The following is a 23,575-nucleotide window of genomic DNA, read 5'->3' as shown; positions in this document are numbered from 1 at the left end:
ATCTTGGGCTGAGTGAGGGCTTATTTTTTGAGTGCCGGGCTGACGTTTTTATTGATACCATTTTGGTGTAGATACAATCTTTTGATTGCTGGATATTGCATTTTAATGCAATGTTCCGGCAACCAAAAAAACCTTGTAATTCTGGCATTTTCTTTTCTTGGTATGCCGTTTACCTTTCAGATTAATTATTTTTTTATTGATAGATCAGGCGATTCTGAACTCGGCAATACCAAATATGTGGTTTTTTTAATTGTTTTATTTTGAATGAAGCAAATGGATGGTGATTTAAACTTCACTTTTTTTGGTGATGAAAATCACAAGGGTCTCCTGCAGACCCCGCGTTGTCCTTCCAACACATTAGTAGCCCACAGTTATGTGACACGGGCGCCGATGGGTGGGCTTTGTAATGCACTTCCAGCGCAATCACGTTAAATGCCGCTGTCAGAGATGGACAGCGGCACTTAACATGTTAACAGATGCAGATGGATTGCAATTCCACCAACAACTCTTAAGACCCCGTCTCACATAGCGATTTACCAACGATCACGACCAGCGATACGACCTGGCCGTGATCGTTGGTAAGTCGTTGTGTGGTCGCTGGGGAGCTGTCACACAGACAGCTCTCTCCAGCGACCAACGATCAGGGGAACCTCTTCGGCATCGTTGAAACTGTCTTCAACGATCCCGAAGTCCCCCTGCAGCACCCGGGTAACCAGGGTAAACATCGGGTTACTAAGCGCAGGGCCGCGCTTAGTAACCCGATGTTTACCCTGGTTACCAAAAAAAAAAAAACAGTACATACTCACCATCTGATGTCCGTCAGGTCCCTTGCCGTCTGCTTCCCGCTCTGAGTGCCGCCGTACAGTGAGAGCAGAGCGCAGCGGTGACGTCACTGCTGTGCTGCGCTCTCACTGTACGGCGGCACTCAGAGCAGGAAGCAGACGGCAAGGGACCTGACGGACACCGAAAGGCGAGTATGTACTGTTTGTTTTTTTTGGTAACCAGGGTAAACATCGGGTTACTAAGCGCGGCCCTGCGCTTAGTAACCCGATGTTTACCCTGGTTACCAGTGAAGACATCGCTGGATCGGTGTCACACACACCGATTCAGCAATGTCAGCGGGACCTCAATGACCAAAAAAAGGTCCAGGCCATTCCGACACGACCAGCGATCTCGCAGCAGGGGCCTGATCGCTGGTACGTGTCACACATAGCGAGATCGCTACTGAGGTCGCTGTTGCGTTACAAAACTAGCGACTCAGCAGCGATCTCGCTATGTGAGACGGGGCCTTTAGAGGCACATGTCAGCTGATGGAATCAGTTGATATTTGCCAGAAAAATGATCATTACTTACCAGTAATCGGATTTTCCAGAACCCACGACAGCACCATGGAGAGAGAGAGGATCTGCCATCAAGGACAGGAAACCCTACAGCTTTAACAGGTGGTGCCCTCTAGTTCACTTCAGTGGTTTACAGAGCATGAGAGGAACTCAATTTGGTCAGTTTAGTAGACATACATATATACAAGTTTGGTAATACATGTTATTCCAGTGGTATTATGTCATACCCTGGACATGACTACATCCGTAAGGCCAGGTTCACATTAGCATTCGGGGGCTTTGTGGAGGGTTGCAAACTCCCTTCGCTAAGCCCCGCCTACTTCTGCATACTTCTGCATGCGTCCTGCGTACCTATCTTTAACATTGGGTACGCAGGACATTCGGATGTATGCGGATGCGTCGTTTTGACGCGCCCACCGTCCGCACAAAACTGCGTACCCAATGTTAAAGATAGGTACGCAGGACGCATGCAGAAGTATGCGGAAGTAGGCGGGGCTTAGCAGAGGACATACGCAGCCCTCCGCAAAGCACCCGATCGCTAATGTGAAATTAGCCTAATAAAGTTATTCTCTTGTTTTTTCTGCAACACCCTGTGAGTCAACCGTATGTCATCCACCAAGGAAAGGTGAGAAGGAGGCGGAATAAGGAAGGGTGCCGTCATGGATTCTGGAAAATCCGATTACTGGTATGTAATCATCATCTTTCCCATTCCCCACAACAGTACCATGGAGAAAGATTTCAAAGAAAACTCCTAGGGAGGGACCACCGCTTGTAAGACTTTCCTTCCGAAAGCAAGATCCCCGGAACCTAAATCCAACTTATTGTGCTTGAAAAAAAGTCTAAGGTGAAGACCACGTGGCAGTCCTGCAGATTTGCTCCAGAGAAGCGTTGGCCCTCTCTGCACAGGATGTAGAAACAGCCCTTGTGGATTGTGAGTTTATATTATTGGGAGGCAGGGCAGAGTTGGGGAGGTGTAGGCTAGGGCAATCCCCGTCCTGACCCATCTGGCTATGGACCCATTGGACACAGCCTGGCCTTCCCTGGGACTCTGAAAGAGAACAAACAGGGAGGTACATTTCCTGAATTCCATGGTTGACTGTAAATATTGTAACATGCATCTCCTAACATACAGGGTGTGAAAGTCTTTCCACCTCATTTTCAGGGTTATCAGAGAAAGATAGTTTTACCATCTCCTGTGATCTGTGAAAGGTTAACACTTTGGGGAGAAAGGGTTAAACTTATCCCTGACCCAGCCTATCTGGAAGAACCGAGTAATGTTTTAATTGACTGATAGTCAAAATAGTAATCAAGCAATCTAATAGGGGCTCAAATGAAGTTTTGACCAAAGCTTAAAAAATAGGTTTAGGTCCCAAGGGGTGGCTTGGAGCTCTGGGGTTATCCCAGAGTGAGTGAGCACAAAAAATGTAATTATTAAGGGGTGATCAGCAATTTTTTGGTCAAAGAGGGCCTCCAGTGCTGCAGTGTGAACTTTAAGGGTACTCTTTTTCAACTCCATTACCCAACCTTTTTGTAAAGATTCTACAGTAGGAATCCAGGGGACTGGGCTGTTTTTTAATGAGTCTACCCCTGAAAAGCTTAGGAACTTTCTCGATATTCTAGAACAGATATCCGACGTAATTATTTTCCTGGACTTAATAAGGGTGGAGATTAACCCTTCTGAGCATCCTCTACCTGCAAGAAGCTTCCGCTTAAGCGCCATCCCGTTAAATGAAGACCCCCTCACATAGGAATGTAAAAAAAAGGCTGTTGACTCCGTAGGGAAGGTCTTTTCCCTTAAGAATATGTGACTGCAGAACCCCTTTGCTTCTTCCCTTTGGAATGCGAGTTAGAGTCCCTTTTTCCAAGAGTGGCCTTATTTCCTCCTACAGGGGGTTTTAATGTACCCCTAAACACTGATCTTTGTGACCACATATCTTTCTGAGGGGCGAGAGAGAAATTCTAATTTCAGCCCATAAGCGCTAGTCTGGGGAAACCCTTTCTTAGAGTCCACGACCTAGTCTAGGATCTCATCCAGTGATGACCCAAAGAGATATGCTCCTTCAAAGGGGATACCTCAGAGTCTGGATTAAGTACCCAGTCCAATTTTTTCACCAGAGGGCCCTTCTGGCTGAATTTGAAAAAGAACAGGCCTGCACGGTTATTCGGACAGCATCAGCCGAGGCATCTGCCAGAAAATCTGCTGCCTTTGTTATGTTCGGTAAACTAGCAAGTAGCTGATCTCTAGGGCATTTATTTCTAATTTGCTCTTGCAGCTTGACATGCCACACGCTTAGCGATCTCGCTGCACATGTGGCTGCAATATTTGGTTTAAAAGCTGCAGTCCAGATTACTAGGCTTTTTTCAGAAAGCTCTCTGCTTTCCTATCATGTGGGTACTTAAGAGGTCCTGCATCGTTGAATGGAAGCGACGTATTGCGGGACACATTACACAGTGCCACATCAATCTTGGGCACTTTATCCCATATTTCCTAATTCGGTTTCAAAAAAGGGTATATTCTCTTAATCTGCTTCAGAATGAAAGTTTTTCTGTCAGGTTTCTTCCACTCCTTCTTAATCAGTGAGGCTATGTATTTATGTACAGGGAAACATCTATGCTTCCTGACCTCTAGCTACCCGAACATCAGATCTTGGTTCCCTAATTTTCTCTATTTTCATGGCTGCTCTGACAGCCTTCACTAACTTACTTGTATCTTCTGGCGGGAAACAAGATGGGTTCCTTCCGATGTCAGTCGAGGATGATGATGATGAGGTGTTTGAATAATAGCCCCAAATTCTCAATTTTCTATCTCCTCCTCTGAACTGGAGTTTGCGTTAGCTTCTCTTGTTGAAGTGCATGCCTTAATTCCTTTCAGAGTTTTCTTAATCTCAATCCTAACCAGGTCTCATACTATCCATGAAGGAAGGAGATTCTTCGGTCAGGGTTTTCTCAATACACTCTTTACACAGCCTTTTAGTGTAGGTAGCAACTAATCTATTCCTGCATAGTGCACATTCCTTGTGTTTGGTTTTAGATTGTGCTTTCCTAGGCCTGTCCTATTAAACATATAGGCAAAAGAAAAATACAGGCATTTAGAAAGGGTTGAATCCCTGGAGAAAAACCTGACTCGCCCCATCTGACACAGGACTACCGAGGTAGGAGGTGCTGCCTCCGTAGGTTCTCCAGGCTGGTTGATGCCTTCTATCTGGAGAACCTCACGCAGCATGGTTCAGAGGTGGCAGGAGGGTTTTATCCTGTATATCTCCTAGCTACGCCCCTGTATCAAGCCAGAAGTAGGGATTGGTCCTATCCATGGATGTATCACTGCTGCAGATTGTTGCTGAGGATGCACTATGCTATTTCAGGCCGTGCCCCCCAGAAAATGCTCAGCTCTATTCAGGGGACCCACCACGCCATAACAGGCCGTGCCCCCGGAACTGACGACAGTCCACTTCCGCCGGCTCCCAGGGATGCACCGCGCCTTATCCGGGCATGCTACACGAACATCGACTGCTCCACCGGTCAGGTACTCCCAGCTGCAGGAGACTTCAGTCCAGGTAGAACATTCACTCCTCCGGCAGCACTGGGGAGCCGTAGGGTCTCCCTCAAGTACAGGAAATCACTGAAGCATATTAGAGTGCGCCATCTTTTAACCCCTTAGTGACAGAGCCAATTTGGTACTTAATGACCGGGCCAATTTTTACAATTCTGACCACTGTCACTTTATGAGGTTATAACTCTGGAACGCTTTAACTGATCCCACTGATTCTGAGATGGTAGTGGTAACATTTCTTCAATATTACTTGCGATTATTTATGAAAAAAATGGAAATATGGCAAAAAAATTTAAAATTTTGCAATTTTCAAACTTTGTATTTTTATGCCCTTAAATCAGAGAGATATGTCACACAAAATAGTTAATAAGTAACATTTCCCACATGTCTACTTTACATCAGCACAATTTTGGAAGCAACATTTTTTTTTGTTAGGGAGTTGTAAGGGTTAAAAGTTGACCAGCAATTTCTCATTTTTACAACACCATTTTTTTTTTAGGTACCACATCTCATTTGAAGTAATTTTGAGGGGTCTATATGATAGAAAATAACCAAGTGTGACACCATTCTAAAAACTGCACCCCTCAAGGTGCTCAAAACCACATTCAAAAAGTTTATTAACCCTTTACGTGCTTCACAGGAACTGAAACAATGTGGAAGGAAAAAATGAACATTTAACTTTTTTTGCAAACATTTTAATTCAGAACCATATTTTTTTATTTACACAAGTGTAAAAACAGAAATTTAACCATACATTTTGTTGTGCAATTTCTCTTGAATATGCCGATACCCCATATGTGGGGATAAACCACTGTTTGGGCGCACCGCAGAGCTTGGAAGAGAAGGAGTGCCGTTTTACTTTTTCAATGTAGAATTGGCTGGAATTGAGATCGGACACCATGTCGCGTTTGGAGAGCCCCTGATGTGCCTAAACAGTAGAAACTCCCCACAAGTGACCCCATTTTGGAAACTAGACCCCTTAAGGAACTTATCTAGATGTGTGGTAAGCACTTTAAACCCCCAAGTGCTTCACAGAAATTTATAACGTAGAGCCGTGAAAATAAAAAATCCTTTTTTTTCCCTCAAAAATTATTTTTTAGCCTGCAATTTTTTATTTTCTCAAGGGTAACAGGAGAGATTGGACCCCAAAATCTGTTGACCAGTTTGTCCTGAGTACGCTGATACCCCATATGTGGGGGGGGGGCACTGTTTGGGTACCCATCAGGGCTCGGAAGGGAAGGAGCGCCGCTTGGAATGCAGACTTTGATGGGATGGTCTGCGGGTGTCATGTTGCATTTGCAGAGCTCCTGATGTACCTAAACAGTAGAAACCCCCCACAAGTGACCCCATTTTGGAAACTAGACCCCCCAAAGAGCTTATCTAGCTATGTGGTGAGCACTATGAACCCCCAACTGCTTCACAAAAGTTTATAATGTAGAGCCATGAAAATAAAAAAAATCATATTTTTTCCACAAAAATGATCTTTTCACCACCAAATTTTTACTTTCACAAGGGTATCAGGAGAGATTGGACCCCAAAATGTATTGTGCAATTTATGCTGAGTAGGCTGATACCCCATATGTGGGGGATAAACCACTGTTTGGGCGCATGGCAGAGCTCGGAAGGGAAGGAGCGCCGTTTTGGAATGCAGACTTTGATAGAATGGTCTGCGGGCGTTATGTTACTTTTGCAGAGCCCTGATGTACCTAAACAGTAGAAACCCCCCACAAGTGACCCCATTTTGGAAACTAGACCCCCCAAGGAACTTATCTAGATGTGTTGTGAGAACTTTGAATGCCCAAGTGCTTCACAGAAGGTTATAATGCAGAGTCGTGAAAATAAAAAAAAAATATTTTTTCCACAAAAAAGATTTTTAGCCCCCAAGTTTTTATTTTCACAAGGGTAACAGGAGAAATTGGACCGCAAAAGTTGTTGTCCAATTTATCCCGAGTACGCTGATGCCCCATATGTGGGGGTAAACCACTGTTTGGGCGCACGGCAGAGCTCAGAAGGGAGGGAGCACCATTTGACTTTTTGAGCGCAAAATTGGCTGTGGCGTTTAGAGACCCCCTGATGTACCTAAACAGTGGAAACCCCCCAATTCTAACTCCAACCCTAACCCCAACACACCCCTAACCCTAATCCCAACCTGATCCATAATCCTAATCACAACCCTAACCCCCAAAACACCCCTAACCCTAATCCCAAAGCTAACCATAACCCTAATCAAAACCCTAAACCGAACACACCCCTAATCCTAATCTCAACTCTAACCTCAAAACCTAACCCTAATCCCAATACACCCCTATCCCTAATCCCAACCCTAGCCTTAACCCTAATCCCAATCCTAACCCTAATCCCAAATGTAACCCTAATGCCAACCCTAATCCAAACCCTAATCCCAACTCTAACCCTAACTTTAGCCCCAACCCTAGCCCTAACCCTATCTTTAGCCCAAAACCTAACTTTAGCCCTAAACCTAGCCCCAACCCTAACCCTAACTTTAGCCCCAACCCTAACCCTAACCCTAGCTCTAACCCTAAGCCTAGCTCTAACCCTAGCCCTAACCCAAGCCCTATCCCTAGCCCTAACCCTAAGGCTATGTGCACACATTGCGGATTTTGCTGCGGATCCGCAGCGTTTCCGCAGCTGTGGGTCCGCAGCAGTTTCCCATGAGTTTACAGTACAATGTATACCTATGGGAAACATAAAACGCTGTGCCCATGCTGCGGAAAAAAACACGCGGAAACACAGCGGTTTACATTACGCAGCATGTCAATTCTTTCTGCGGATTCTGCAGCGGTTTTACACCTGCTCCATAATAGAAAACCGCAGGTGTAAAACCGCAGGGGAATCCGCACAAAAACCGCGGTACATCCGCGATAAATCCGCAGGAAAAACGCAGCATTTTGGCCCTGCGGATTTATCAAATCCGCTGCGGAAAAATCCGCAGAGAACCATTCTACGTGTGCACATATCCTACCCCTAACCCTAACCTCAAAACCTAACCCTAATCCCAATACACCCCTATCCCTAATCCCAACCCTAGCCTTAACCCTAATCCCAATCCTAACCCTAATCCCAAATGTAACCCTAATGCCAACCCTAATCCAAACCCTAATCCCAACTCTAACCCTAACTTTAGCCCCAACCCTAGCCCTAACCCTATCTTTAGCCCAAAACCTAACTTTAGCCCTAAACCTAGCCCCAACCCTAACCCTAACTTTAGCCCCAACCCTAACCCTAGCTCTAACCCTAATCCTAGCTCTAACCCTAACCCTAGCCCTAACCCAAGCCCTATCCCTAACCCTAAGGCTATGTGCACACGTTGCGGATTTTGCTGCGGATCCGCAGCGTTTCCGCAGCTGTGGGTCCGCAGCAGTTTCCCATGAGTTTACAGTACAATGTATACCTATGGGAAACATAAAACGCTGTGCCCATGCTGCGGAAAAAACCACGCGGAAACGCAGCGGTTTACATTCCGCAGCATGTCAATTCTTTCTGCGGATTCTACAGCGGTTTTACACCTGCTCCATAATAGAAAACCGCAGGTGTAAAACCGCAGGGGAATCCGCACAAAAACCGCGGTACATCCGCGATAAATCCGCAGGAAAAACGCAGCGTTTTGGCCCTGCGGATTTATCAAATCCGCTGCGGAAAAATCCGCAGAGAACCATTCTACGTGTGCACATATCCTAACCCTACCCCTACCCCTAACCCTACCCCTAACCCTACCCCTAACCCTAACCGGAAAATAGAAATTCATACATTATTTTAATTTTATTATTTTTTCCTTACTAAGGGAGTGATAAAGGGGGGGGGGGTTATTTACTTTTTTTTTTGATCACTGTGATAGGATCTCACAGTGACCAAAATAAAACAAGTGGAAGAATCTTCCTCTGCCGGCCGGCAGATCATGGGGGGCGCACTGCGCATGCGCCCGCCATTTTCTTACTGGAGCAAGAAGCCGGCGGCCAGGAGAAGAAGCAGGAGGACCCAGGGACACCGGTAAGTATAACAGGGTCCCCGAATCCCCCTATTTCTCTGTACTCTGATGTGCGATCACATCAGAGGACAGAGAATGACAACTTTTTTTTTTTTTTTGCGGTCGCCGGTAAACAGGTAATTACCGGCGATCGCAAAACAAGGGTCGGTAAAAACCGACCCCGATCATGTTCTTTCGGGTCTCGGGTACCCCCGGCAACCGAGACCCCAAAGATCTGCCGGGTGCCGGGCGGCGGGCGCACTGCGCATGCGCCCGCCATTTTTTCCCTGGAAAAAGATGGCGGCGCCCATCGGGAACCACGAGGAGCACCGGGGGAGATAGGTGAGTATTGGGGGGCTATCGGGGGCGATCGGGGACCCCATTTCTCTGTCCTCCGATGTGCGATCACATCGGAGGACAGAGAAATTAAATGGCAAATCGCATTTTGTTTTTTTTGTTGCGACCGCCGGTAAACGGTTAATTACCGGCGATCGCAACTCGGGGGTCGGTAAAAAACCCCCGAATCATGTTCTCTGGGGTCTCGGCTACCCTCGGCAACTAAGACCCCAGAGAAAATCCGACTCTGGGGGGCGCTATTCACTTTTTCCACAGCGCCGTTAATTAACGGCGCTGTAGTTTAAGTACCCTTAGCGGCCGCCGTTAAAAGGCGTATCGGCGGTCGTTAAGGGGTTAAAGCTGTAGGTTTTCCTGTCCTTGAGTGCGAATCCTCGCTCTCCATGGTGCGTTCGTGGGGAATAGGAAAAGTTGCGGACTCACTGCCAAAGCCAGCATCAAACAGGGGGAGACAACCTTGGACGTACCTATACATCCAAGGTCATAAAGGAGTTATAATAGACCAAAATTCCCACAGGCACACTCCAAAATCTTGTAGAAAGCCTTTCTATAAGAGTAGAAGCAGTGTTATCTGCATATTGAGAGTGGGGGTAAACCCACATTAATGCCCATGGATTTAAGAAGGTATGTAATGAAAGATCTTATAGGTGTAAAGGTTTGTTCAGACGAGCGTATAATATGGACATGTGCTTTCCGAGTGAATATTAGACAGCTTACTGTCCCATGTAGCTCAATAGCACTATCCGAATTATAGATTTTTCAAATGGACTGAGTGAGAATCGTATGGAAAAAAAAAAATCACATGCATTATTCTCTTCCAAGTCTTGCTTGAGAGTTGTGAACATAAGGATGAATGACCTCGGGGAGATCAAAACATCCAACACCGCGGAGACACCATCACGTGTTTCTCAACGCAAGCAATGAATAGCCAGGTCTTTCACCGGGAAGGAACAACCACGGGAAGGGCAGCATCCAATAAAGGAAAATCACCTATGCCAAAACATGGTATCCATCCACAGACAGCTGTTTCGGGGTATTTGCTGCTCATCACTGTGGAGTAGGAAACAGGCTACTAGGAGCAGTGCCTAGTGAAAAGGCTATGAACATAAGGATGAGTGACCTCGGGGAGATCAAAACATTCAACACCGCGGAGATACCATCACGTGTTTCTCAACGCAGTGATCCAGAACACTGCCCCATCCCTTAAGGGAAATATGCAAATGCATGTAGAAAAGCCGCGGAGACACCATCACGTGTTTCTCAACGCAAGCAATGAATAGCCAGGTCTTTCACCGGGAAGGAACAACCACGGGAAGGGCAGCATCCAATAAAGGAAAACCACCTATGCTAAAACATGGTATCCATCCACAGACAGCTGTTTCGGGGTATTTGCCCCTCATCAGTGTGGAGTAGGAAACTGGCTACTAGGAGCAGTGCCTAGTGAAAAGGCTATAAACATAAGGATGAATGACTTCGGAGAGATCAAAACATCCAACACCACGGAGACACCATCACGTGTTTCTCAACGCAGTGATACTGAACACTGCCCCCATCCCTAAAGGGAAATATGCAAATGCATGTAGAAAAGCCGCGGAGACACCATCACGTGTTTCTCAATGCAAGCAATGAATAGCCAGGTCTTTCACCGGGAAGGAACAACCACGGGAAGGGCAGCATCCAATAAAGGAAAACCACCTAGGCCAAAACATGGTATCCATCCACAGACAGCTGTTTCGGGGTATTTGCCCCTCATCAGTGTGGAGTAGGAAACTGGCTACTAGGAGCAGTGCCTAGTGAAAAGGCACTGCTCCTAATAGCCAGTTTCCTATGCCCCGTCATAGCTTAAATAGGGTGTGACAATACTATTTAGGGGTACATAACTTGAAGACTCCACAGTAACTTGTTTTTGACCTGGAGATGCTTCAATTCTTACAATGCTGTAGTATCGTTAGATATTCAAATGTACTAGCCGTATGCAAAACAAATGGCATACGGACGGCACAAAGACCAATGCATGTCTGGACCAATGCTAGTCCACATGAAAGTTTTTACACGTGGACCGATAATCCTAGTGTAAAAAATCTCAGTGCGCACTACTGTGATCTGTATGAATCACATTTGGTTTACCATCCGTCATGCGTTTTTCACAGATTCATTACAATTATAAAGATAGAAACTATATTTAACCTTTATTTAAAACACTTCATGTAAAAACCAGATGCCATACAGATATATAGAAAACGGACAAACTGATGGCACAGGGATGTAAAAAAACAGACCTACTGATGGCATAGAGTTGGCAAAACGGATTAAATATTGTCAGATGTTTCTGGACATATAATGGACAAATTTGCTATCGTTCATATAACCCAGTTTAACGGAGGAACGGACTGGCCATGTAATGTATTGCTGGACTTGCTTTTGAAACAGCTACATGTGCATATAAATAGTTTGGGGTGTGAAACACTGCTGACAGATTCTCTTTAAAATAACATAAAATCAGGTAAATTTAGCGCCAATGATCTCTGTTAATGGACATACAGTTGTGCCCAAACTTTTACATACCCCGGCAGAATTTTTGCTTTCTTGGCCTTTTTTCAGAGAATATGAATGATAACACCAAAACTTTTTCTCCACTCATGGTTAGTGGTTGGGTGAAGCCTTTCTGTGTGGCTGTTTCAAGATGCACAATAACGAGGCACTTGAAGAAAAATGGGCTGTATGGTCGAGTCACCAGAAAAAAGCTATTACTGCGCAAATGCCACAAAGTATCTTGCCTACAATACGCAAAACAGCACAGAGACAAGCCTCAAAACTTCTGGAACAAGGTAATTTGGAGTAATGAGACCAAAATTTAACTTTTTGGCCACAACCATAAACGTTACATTTGGAGAGGTCATCAAGGCCTATGATGAAAAAAACATCATTCCTACTGTAAAGCATGGAGGTGGATAGCTGATGTTTTGGGGATGTGTGAGCTACAAAGGCACAGGAAAGTTGGTCAAAGTTGAAGGAAAGATGAATGCAGCACGTTGCACTCATCAGCCCAGAAGCATCAAATGGGATGTTCCAACATGACAACAATCCAAAACACAAGGCCATGTCGACCTATCATTGGCTACAGCAGAACAAAGTGAAGGTTCTGGAGTGGCCATCTCAGTCTCCTGACCTCATTATCATTGAGCCACTCTGGGGAGATCTCAAGCACGGAGTTCATGCTAGACAGACCAGGAATTTACAGGAACTGGAGGTTTTTTTGCCAAGAAGAGTGGGCAGCTTTACCATCTGAGAAAATAAAGAACCTAATCCACAGCTTCAACAAAAGACTTCAATCTGTCATTGATGTTAGAGGAGGCAATACATGGTATTAAGAAATGGGGTATGTGAACTTTTGATCAGGGTCATTTGGATGTTTTGGGTTGTCATTATGATTTAAAAAGAGAAAACACAGTAGTTTGACAATAAATGGCTTCACCTAACCACTAACTATGAGTGGAGAAAAAGTTTTGGTGTTATCATTCATATTCTCTGAAAAAAGGCCAAGAAAGCAAAAATTCTGCGGGGGTATGTAAACTTCTGAGCACAACTGTACAGTGAAGATGTTCTGACTACCCTCAGGCAGTCAATTATTTTCCTCAGCAGTGACGGAAAGTAGCACGGTTTACATGTGACCGTTGAGGCCAGTAATTTACTAAGAAAGTCATCTGATTGTAGTCAGACATCCCAGCTACAGGCCATCTACTAAACACGGGCTAGTAAGGCATAAGAGTGGACCTGATTAGTTTTATTAGTCTATTTCTTATTTTAATAAATCTTTCTTATATCTTGTGAAACGCCTTCAAATTAGTGAAAGTGGTTATCCAGGACATTCATAGAACTGGGCAACGGTCCTAGCCCCCGAAATTGCCACCATGTATGTATAACATTTTTTTCCTGTATTCTAACAAGCCCGTTTATGTTGCTTATCTATTACTGAATTAATATAAGATCAACTTTGAAGCTCTATGACGCTATGCAGATTAGTGGTTGACTAGTTGGGGACAGTGGGGAGTTGATTTCCATGGACTAATCCTCCCCCTGTAAGAAAGTTGGTGGGATATGATTTATAAGAGCAGCGTCACAGCCGGCGCTTTGAAAATATTGTGCATGCATGCAAATTTCTCCCTCCCTAGGAATGCGCAATGCTGCAATGTGCACCATTCCCGGCTTCATGGGCGCACTGCGCATGCTCAAGGACTGACAGTTGGGAAGGAGCTCCAAATTTATCATCCAACAACATAGGGTCTGTCTTACAGCCCCCATAGGCCACCAATGAAACACACAAATAACCAATGATAACTTTATACTCTTGGCAAGTGCAGTATGGCAACGTGGCTGCTCATATACACCCAGCTTCCCTGTGTGTTCTCAGGAAGGGAGAACGTCACATGCATGCAGGATATTTGCTTGGAAACTGCAGTGACATCGCTGTTGCAAATCATGCCGCTCATGCCCACAGAGTTGTGCATACAGATAAAGGATTAATTTGAAGTAGTATTTGCCAAAGCCAGCAGACAATTCTCTATACTCCGCCTTCTAGACCTGTCCTCTGCCTTCGACACAGTTGACCACTGCCTCCTACTACAGATCCTCTCTTCCTTTGGTGTCAAAGACCTTGCCCTATCCTGGATCTCCTCATACCTCACCAACCGCACATTTAGTGTCTCCTACTCCCATACTACCTCTTCATCTCGCCCCCTCTCTGTTGGTGTCCCTCAAGGCTCTGTCCTGGGACCTCTTCTCTTCTCAATCTATAGCCTTGGCCTGAGACAACTCATAAAGTCCTATGGCTTCCAGTACCATCTATATGCCGTTGACACTCAGATCTACCTCTTTGGCCCAGATGTCACCTCTCTGCTCTCCAGAATCCCAGAGTGCCTATCAGCCATATCCTCCTTCTTCTCCTCCTGCTTCCTCAAACTCAATGTGGACAAAACCGAACTAATTATCTTTCCTCCATCTCGCATATCTTCCCTACCTGATCTATCACAATAAATGAATTCACACTTTACCTAGTCCCGGTAATCTTCTACCTTGTAGCTCTTGACTTTGCCCTGTCCTTTAAACCGCACATCCAAGCTCTCGCCGCGTCCTGTCACCTCCAGCTCAAAAATATTTCCAGAATCCATCCTTTCCTTAACCGTCACTCTACCAAAATGTTTGGGCATGCCCTAATCATCTCCCACCTCGACTACTGCAACATCCTCCTTTGTGGCCTATTCTCTAACACTCTTGCCCCCCTCCAGTCTGTCCTTACCGCTGCTGCCCAACTAATTAATCTCTCTCCTCGCTACACTCCTGCTTCCCCTCTTTGCAAATACCTTCACCGGCTCCCAATTTCCCAGCATATCCAGTTTAAACTAACACTGACCTACAAAGCCATCCATAACCTTTCTCCTGTGTATATTTCCGAACTAATCTCTCAATATCTTCCCTCAAGTAATCTCGGGTCCTCCCAAGACCTCCTTCTCTCCTCCACGCTTATTCGCTCCTCGCCCAATCACCTCCAAGACTTCTCCTGAATATCCCCCATCATCTGGAATTGTGTGCCCCAACACGTCTGGTTATCCACCACATTTGGATTCTTCAAACGGAACCTGAAAACCCATCTCTTCAAAGAAGCTTACAACCTGTAATGACCACATGACCACCTTAACATCATTGGAGCTACTGCAACCCCCGACCTACTGTCTCCTTCCCCATAATCCTGTAGAATGTAAGCCCACAAGGGCAGGGTCATCTCCCCTCTGTATCAGTCTGTCATTGTTAGTTTTGTTTACTGATATTTGTATTTTGATGTAACCCCGTGTCATGGAATTAATGGTGCTATATAAATAAATAATAAGTATTCAAAAGGCCCCACTCTCCAGAACTAGTCAACCACTAACATGCATTGCGCGATTGCAGCTTCAAAAGGTGATTATCACTTCAGCAGTCAAATAGCCACATAACGGGGCTTGTTAAAATGCAGAAAAAGGTTGCTCTACATATATAGTGGCAGTTTAAGGAGGCCAGGGATGCTGACAGATTTCCTTTAACAATTGATGACCTATCCATATGTTACCACAGCACTCCCACGATCAATGAAATTTTTCTGCAGCAGCAAAATATAGGATGTACAGGGTGGAACATAGTTGCGCCGTACATCTCCAAGTTCTGTCCACTACCAGATCAGTTTTCAGGTGATCACTTGGAGTGGCGGGTTAGACCCCCACTGATTTTAGACTGATGACCCTCATGCGATGATCACATGGCACTGCACGGACTGGACTGGCACCTCTCCTGACCTGATCATGACAATGTGATGTTTTTTTATGCAGCTGTCAAGCTCAGGTCAGAAGAGCAGACAGCCAGTACAAGCATACGATGCGATCCTCGCACAAGATATACGGCAGTCTGTCTCTATCCTTAAAGTAGGTGTTCCCTTTCAGCAAATGTTGGTCCCTGGCTGAAGGTTACTACACTGCTCAAAAAAATAAAGGGAACACTAAAATCCTACATCCTAGATATCACTGAATGTAATATTCCAGTTGCATATCTCTATTCAATACATAGTGGAATGTGTTGAGAACAATAAAACCTAAAAGTGATCAACGTAAATCACAACTAATATCCCACGGAGGTCTGGAGTTGGAATGATGCTCAAAATCAAAGTGGAAAATGAAGTTACAGGCTGATGCAACTTCAGTGGAAATGCCTCAAGACAAGGAAACGATGCTCAGTAGTGTGTGTCACCTCCACATGCCTGTATGATCTCCCTACAACACCTGGGTATGCTCCTGATGAGGCGGTGGATGGTCTCATGAGGCATCTCCTCCCAGACCTGGATTAAAGCATCCAACTCCTGGACAGTCTGTGGTGCAACGTGACGTTGGTGGATGGTGTGAGACATGATATCCCAGATGTGCTCAATCGGATTCAGGTCTGGGGAACGGGCGAGCCAGTCCATTGCTTCACCTGCCTTCATCTTGCAGGAACTGCTGACACACTCCAGCCACATGAGGTCTGGCATTGTCCTGCATTAGGAGGAACCCAGTGCCAACCGCAACAGCATATGGTCTCACAAGGGGTCCGAGGATCTTATCTCGGTACCTAATGGCAGTCAGGCTACTTCTGGCGAGCACATGGAGGGCTGTGTGGCCCTCCAAAGAAATGCCACCCCACACCATTACTGACCCACTGGCAAACCGGTCATGCTGAAGGATGTTGCAGGCAGCAGATCGCTCTCCACGGCATCTCCAGACTTTGTCACGTCTGTCACATGTGCTCAGTGTGAACCTGCTTTCGTCTGTGAAGAGCACAGGGCACCAGTGGCGAATTTGCCAAGTGTCTTGCATGGTGTTGGGCTGTGAGCACAACCCCCATCTGTGGACGTCGGACACTCAGACCATCCTCATGGAGTCGGTTTCTAACCGTCTAGGAAGACACATGCACATTTGTGGCCTGCTGGAGGTCATTTTGCAGGGCTCTCGCAGTGCTCCTCCTGTTCCTCCTTGCACAGAGGCTGAGGTAGCGGTCCTGCTGCTGGGTTGTTGCCCTCCTATAGCCCCCTCCACATCTCCTGTTGTACTGGCCTGTCTCCTGATAGCACCTTCAGCCTTTGGACACTACGCTGACAGACACAGCAAACCTTCTTGCCACAGCTCGCATTGATGTGCCATCCTGGATGAGCTGCACTACCTGAGCCACTTGTGTGGGTTGTAGAATCCATCTCATGCTACCACGAGTGTGAAAGCACAACCAACATTCAAAAGTGACCAAAACATCAGCCAAAAAGCATTGGTACTAAGGTGTGGTCTGTGGTCCCACCTGCAGAACCACTCCTTTATTGAGTGTGTCTTGATAATTGCCAATAATTTCCATCTGTCTAATCCATTTGCACAACAGCATGTGAAATTGTCAAACAGTGTTGCTTCCTAAGCGGACAGTTTGATTTCACAGAAGTTTGATTTATTACTTGGATTTATATTCTGTTAAGTGTTCCCTTTATTTTTTTTGAGCAGTGTATAAAAATACAAACTGGCTGTAATCACCTTCCCTGGGTCCACCAGCGAGACTCTACCAATGCTTAGCTGTGGCACTGATGCCACGTTGACAGGGCAGCAGCCAATCAGTGCACTCAGTGGCTCTGCCAGTGTAGAGGGAACGCTCCCATCAGAGCCACAGAGCTCACTAGAGGGTGCTTTCACATTGTGTTCTGTGTCCCTGTTGGGGAATACATCCAAAGTCTCCCACAAAACGGAGTCCGTCCAGATGCCAGGCCATAGACTGTAATAGTGAGGCAGAGTGAACATGAGCTAGGCCATGCACTTTTTTCAGAGTGTACACCTACAGGAGGCAGACATAGGAATGCAGTCTGCTACGGCTGAGTGTCTGCCTCATGGTAGGTTTACACTCTGAAAAAAGTGCACAGCAGAGCTCACGTTCGCTATGCCGTCACCATTACTCTATGGCCCCGTTGGTGCATGTGTCCAGACCCCATTTGGCAGGGGATTTCGGACATATGCCTCGACGGGGACACAAAACGCAATGTGACAGCACCAGAACTGGTTCTCCGCTGTTACTGTTAGCACCACAACCAATGCCGGACACCGAGAGCGCACTTTGTTTCTTTATCTGCAGCCAAAGACCTGCATTTACTGAAAGGGAACAACCCTATTATGTAGTGGTAAACTCTCATACATTCATTTACTTAAAGGGGTTGTCAGGAGAAATAAAACCATTACCTGGGTGACAGGCTATGTAAAAAATCCCATTCACCTACTGACACCCACTAGGACCCAGCGCAGGCCGCTCACAGACAGGAAGTGATGTCACTGTTCCAGCAGACTGCTGCAGACTGTGATCTGCTGCAGCGGTCAGGTGATTTTAGCAGTGTGACCCTAGACGTTTTGTGCTGCTCACAGTAACCTGACCGCTACTACAGCCAATTACTGGCCACAGCTTCCTTATAAAGGCCTGAGAATTGGAAGAGAACGGAACGTCTAACACTGCCCATTACAATGGGGAAGGCATAAGAAGGCTGCCTGAGGAGAACAGCAGCGTCTTCCCTCTATATAAGTCCATACACAATGGAAGCCAGCCACTCACTTGTCCCCGCTCTGACGAGCGCCACTCCCTGTCCACGTGTCTAAAAATAACCTGTGACGTCTCCGGGCTCAGGGAGCTCTTTAGTGAAGCGCAGACGTCGGCGACACGTGACGTGAAGGCGACTTCGTATTGGACCAGCGGAGCTCTCAGCGGATAAGTAGTTAACCAATGACATCAGCCCAGTCTGCATCACTACACGCCTCAGCCCGCCCACAGTCTCAACCAGGGAACGGCTAACGTCATAGCGGGCCAATCAGAAGACAGCTAAGTGACATAATGTCCGCGGGAACATTATATAAGGAAGTACGGGCGGCGGCGCCGCGGCTTAATGATCACTCGCTAGTTGTTGCTCTTCTCAGCATTACTACGGAAGTATCGCTACAAGGGGACGACGGGCTGGAAGGATCGCCCACTCCTAAAGTTACCCGGTCATCCTGGCAGAGCTGGTCTGTGGACACCTCCTGTCCCTTGGTGCCACCTGGAAAAGACTTTGGCAAAGCCGATCTGTGATCACAGAGTGTTCCCTGGTGCAGCCTGGCAGAGCTGATCTCTGGGCACCACCTGTCCCGTGGTGCCACCTGGAAAAGACTTTGGCAGAGCGGGTCTGTGGGCATCTGCTGTCCCTTGGTGCGACCTGGTAAAGGACTTGGCAGAGCTGATCTCTTGGCACCTCATGTCCTGTGGTGCCACTTGGAAAAGACTGGCAGACCTGATCTGTGGGCACTTCCTGTCCCGTGGTGTCACCTGGTAAAGGACCTGGCAGAGCTGTTCTCTGGGCACCTCCTGTCCCTGGTGCCACCTGGTAAAGGACCTGGCAGAGCTGATCTGTGGGCATCTCCTGTCGGCTCCTGGTAAAGACCCTATTACAGCTGATCTGTGGGCACCGCCTGTCCTGCGGTGCCGCCTAGTAAAGGACCTGGCAGAACTGATCTGTGGACACCGCCTGTCCCGTGGTGTAGACAAAAGCTGACTGCCTCTTAAAGGGGAACTAACACTCCAAGAACAAAGGAGCCAATTCCCAAGTAACTTCCACTTGGAGTTCAAGGCACGCCTACTGAAGACCCTTTTTTGCTTTAAGCTTGTACCAACACAGGTCGGATGGGGTGTAAGTAGCTGAACCCACACTCTTCCTAATACTGTCCTATGGTATAATGGAAATACCCTTCTACCATGATGAGGTGTTGAATTTGCGTCAGTTTTCCAGCTTCTACACTGCAGCCACCATGATGAAGAAAGACCTGAACCTCAACCTGACTGAGCAGGTAGCAAACAGCCTGAAGCCTCTACGTGATTCTGATGGCCTGCTGACCTCCCCTGATCTGGGACTCTTGAAGTTAGCTTCTCCAGAACTTGAAAGGCTCATCATTCAGTCCAATGGCCTGGTCACTACCACACCAACCGCCAGCCAATTCATCTACCCAAAGGTGGCCAGCGAAGAGCAGGAGTTTGCCGAAGGATTTGTGAAAGCACTGGAAGATCTTCACAAACAAAACCAAGTTGGGGTGTCAAATGCAGTGGATTTGAGCTCTGTACCTGCTGGTGCCAATCTCCAGCCTCCCCCACCCGGTGATGCCCCTGTGTATGCCAATCTCAGTAGCTACTCAAGTGGCTCAATGGGCACCACTGTAAACTACAGCACGGAAACTGTTCCATTTCCACCTCCACCATCGAGCTTGTCACAGCAGTCTGTGGCACCACCAACTAGATTACACATTCTGAAGGATGAACCTCAAATTGTGCCAGAAGTAGCAAGTTTTGGAGACAGTCCACCAATGTCTCCAATTGATATGGACAATCAGGAAAGAATAAAGGCTGAGAGAAAGAGGCTAAGAAACCGAATAGCAGCTTCTAAATGCAGGAAGAGGAAATTAGAGAGGATCTCTAGACTGGAGGAGAAAGTAAAAAGCCTTAAAACTCAAAATACAGAGTTGGCATCTACTGCGAACCTGCTGAGGGAACAGGTGGCCCAGCTGAAGCAGAAGGTCATGAGTCATGTCAACAGTGGTTGCCAGCTTCTTCCTCAGCAAGTCCAAGCTTATTAAAGCTTGGCTTATGTCCAGTTTCTCTTTTTATGCCTACTGATAAACTTAATTCCAGAAGAGGAATCATGGGCCCAACCAAAGACTATTGTCTTGTTTGTTGTGACACCATTGATAGCCATTGTCCTAGAGACAGTGACATTGTGAAGCTGGGTCCTTTCTGGAGGCAAAGCTCAGATACTGTCAGTGGTTAAAAAATGCTTCAGTTTACATTGTAGGAAAGGACTTATTTTGAGGAGATCATTTGTAGTTTTATACATGCCGGATAGATATGGATCCGGAGTGCCTGAGCGAAGCAGAGTTAATTCTGTAGGGTATAGTCATGGGGGCATTTTCCCCTCCTCCAGGACCCACGTTTACACGCCACATAGAAGTTTATTCATAAAACATGTTCTAGACAAACTTGGTTTCCTCTGAATATACCAAGTGCAATTAGTGCTGGTTGCATATTTACTGCCTTAAATGTTTACAAGGTCTTGAGCAGGGAGAAGAGGGGGCATTCCTCTGTGTTTCTTTTAACCTCTTTCTTGCCAGTGGGTTTCTGATATTGTAGGCTACTCCATTGGAGTAGTGCCTAGGTGTGTCATGCTTGCACACCAGATTGTAAAATAATGTAAATGTAACATTTTACAGATATTGTTTTGTTTGAAGTGTTTGATTCTACTTGCTATATTTATGTTATACTGGGAACAATGTTTTTAACCTTTTTTGTACTACACATTCCAGTATATCCAGTACTTTAGTGTTCTTATGTACAATAAAGTATGGTGTAAATGATAGTTTGGTTAATTTTTTGTTGTATGGTTTTGATGGAAGGGCAATTGTATGTTCAGCATAAAACTTGCAGTGCTTTTGTTTTGTTTTTGTTTTCTTTCTAGTTTTGGTCTACATTACTGTGGTGTCTGTGTGTATATATCATATGCTGCTTTGTATAGTTTGTATTTTTTCTTTGCGCTGTGTGTGTTCGGACATATATCTATTGTATAGTGTGTGGTTACGTGTTTTCTTTGGAGTGACTGTAATTATCTCTAAACTCACAAACATGAAACCTATAATTAGGTTTGAAGCCTAAAATAATAGAAACTCGATCTTCACTTACTCTGCCCAAGCAAAATTTAAGCACATTAGAGCAAAGTACAGGTAAAAATCCCTGATTAGATAGATGATGGTTTCCAGACTGTGGAACATGTAGTAACATGTTTCTCTATTAAATGCATGTGAAGCTAATGTAGACAGAAAAACAACTGCTATATTGTGATTTTAGGAAACAAGCTAGTGATTCTTTGTCCTCTGGGAAGATCTGTGTGTCTATTGTAACTACATATGGGGCACACAATTGAGGCTTAACCTTAAATATGATACTACTCTGCATGTGGCATTAACTTTATGTTCACTGTTGTCTAAACTGTATCCAGAAAGAAAATGCACAATGGTTCGCCAAGAATAAAACCATCCCTCTAGTGCCACCTCTAGGCAACTACACTGTAATGCAAGTCCAGCCCTAGAGCTGTAAAACAGAATTCAAATCACCATCCAAATCAGACACCCTCCTAAAGACAGCAAAGTTTTATGGTGATTGCGCCTCATCAGTACAGAATATCAGGGCTATGGTGGTCTGTGAGATGCTTGTGAAGTGGTGCGTGGAAGGTACAAGTTTTCCCTACAGGAATTTAGCTGTCACGTGTATGTAAAAATAATAATAATCTTTATTTTTATATAGCGCTAACACATTCCGCAGTGCTTTACAGTTTGCACACATTATCATCGCTGTCCCTGATGGGGCTCACAATCTAAATTCCCTATCAGTATGTCTTTGGAATGTGGGAGGAAACCGGAGAACCCGGAGGAAACCCACGCAAACACGGAGAGAACATACAAACTATTTGCAGATGTTGTCCTTAGTGGGGTTTGAACCCAGGACTCCAGCGCTTCAAGGCTGCAGTGCTAACCACTGCGCCACCATGCTGCCCATTATTTGACATGTTTCGCCCAAACTCGATGCTCTGAGTGTTGGTAGAAAGATTTGTTACGTATATATTCTAATATAAGAAGGTAAAGTGCTGAGGGTTTTTTCCAAAATCAAAATTTATTCCTATTCTAATAGGTGATAAGTTACTGATTGCTGGAGGTTCCGCCTGTGTAACCTCCACTGATCCAAAGACCGAGGATCTATATAACCCCTTTAATGGAGTAAAGTTTCCAATACTCGGCCTCCTTTTAGTCACTGTCAAAGGGGCTGCCAAAAATGGCTCTGTTCCATTCGAGATTGGGCTCTGTACAGCCCCTTTCTTGGGGTTCCAGGACCTCATTCTCAGGATCACAGGGCGTCCTAGATATCAGACACTCAACATTCAGCAAGTTCTCCCGTATCTTTAGGATGGGATAATTTGTGATTTTTAGCCATACCTCTTCAATAAATTAGTTTGGTGTGTCTAAAGTGAAGCAGCGTATACAAAGTGTATATTTAAAGGGGTTGTCCGGACTTATGGTATAAATCTGCAGTCACTCTATTACAGAAGACTTGCAAATCTTCACATCACGGGTACTGCGTGCTGAGATGGTTTTCCGGTGTCGGGTAGTGGTGGTCATGTGCCCGCAAGAATGCGATTTTCATACTTCCGGCCACATTCCGACTAGACGTGTTCAGCCTCGCTCAATGCGCTTACATTGAACTAGGCAGCACACGTCTAGATGGCATGTGTTCGCATGTATGCAAAAACGTGAAATTGCGGTCATGCGCTCTCACTCCTGTTACCGGCATCGGAGAATCCTTCCAGTGCGTGATGTGAGGATTAAGAAGTCTGCAGTCAAATAATGACTGCAGACTGGTATTCTAAGGCTGGACAACCCCTTTAAAGGCTCTGCATTTTTTGTTTCAGTTTTTGAAGTCAAAGCCTACATGTAACCCTACACCAGTAATAACCTGCAAAGAAAAGATCTTTTTTTTTTGTTAATTCATTCTTGGATTTGGCTTCAAAAACTGCATCACAGACCTGAATATGAAAACCCATCATATGTGCTACAACCTAAATGTTTGAGTAAGGCTCGTTTCACACTTGCGTTTTGATCTGCAGCATTTTTCAAAAAAAAAAGCAGGTGGTGAAAAAACGCATGTAAACGCGTTTTTTAGAAAAAAAAACGCGGCGTTTTGACGCGTTTACATGCGTTTTTTCCTGCG

General features: G+C 45.7%; 1 protein-coding gene across 1 annotated transcript; it reads left to right on the top strand.

Moving 5' to 3' along the window:
* Window positions 1–18,642: 18,642 nt before the first annotated feature.
* On the top strand, window positions 18,643–21,176 carry JUND (JunD proto-oncogene, AP-1 transcription factor subunit). The gene has a single exon (XM_077273003.1). The coding sequence runs from the start codon at window positions 19,510–19,512 to the stop codon at window positions 20,398–20,400; it is 891 nt and encodes a 296-aa protein (XP_077129118.1). The 5' UTR covers window positions 18,643–19,509; the 3' UTR covers window positions 20,401–21,176.
* The last annotated feature ends 2,399 nt before the right edge of the window (window positions 21,177–23,575 follow it).

Source organism: Ranitomeya variabilis, chromosome 1 (genome assembly GCF_051348905.1).
Source record: "Ranitomeya variabilis isolate aRanVar5 chromosome 1, aRanVar5.hap1, whole genome shotgun sequence".
NCBI classification, from domain to species: domain Eukaryota; kingdom Metazoa; phylum Chordata; class Amphibia; order Anura; family Dendrobatidae; genus Ranitomeya; species Ranitomeya variabilis.
The sequence above is the reverse complement of the archived record's forward strand: the minus strand, read 5'-3'. Positions and strand labels throughout refer to the sequence as shown.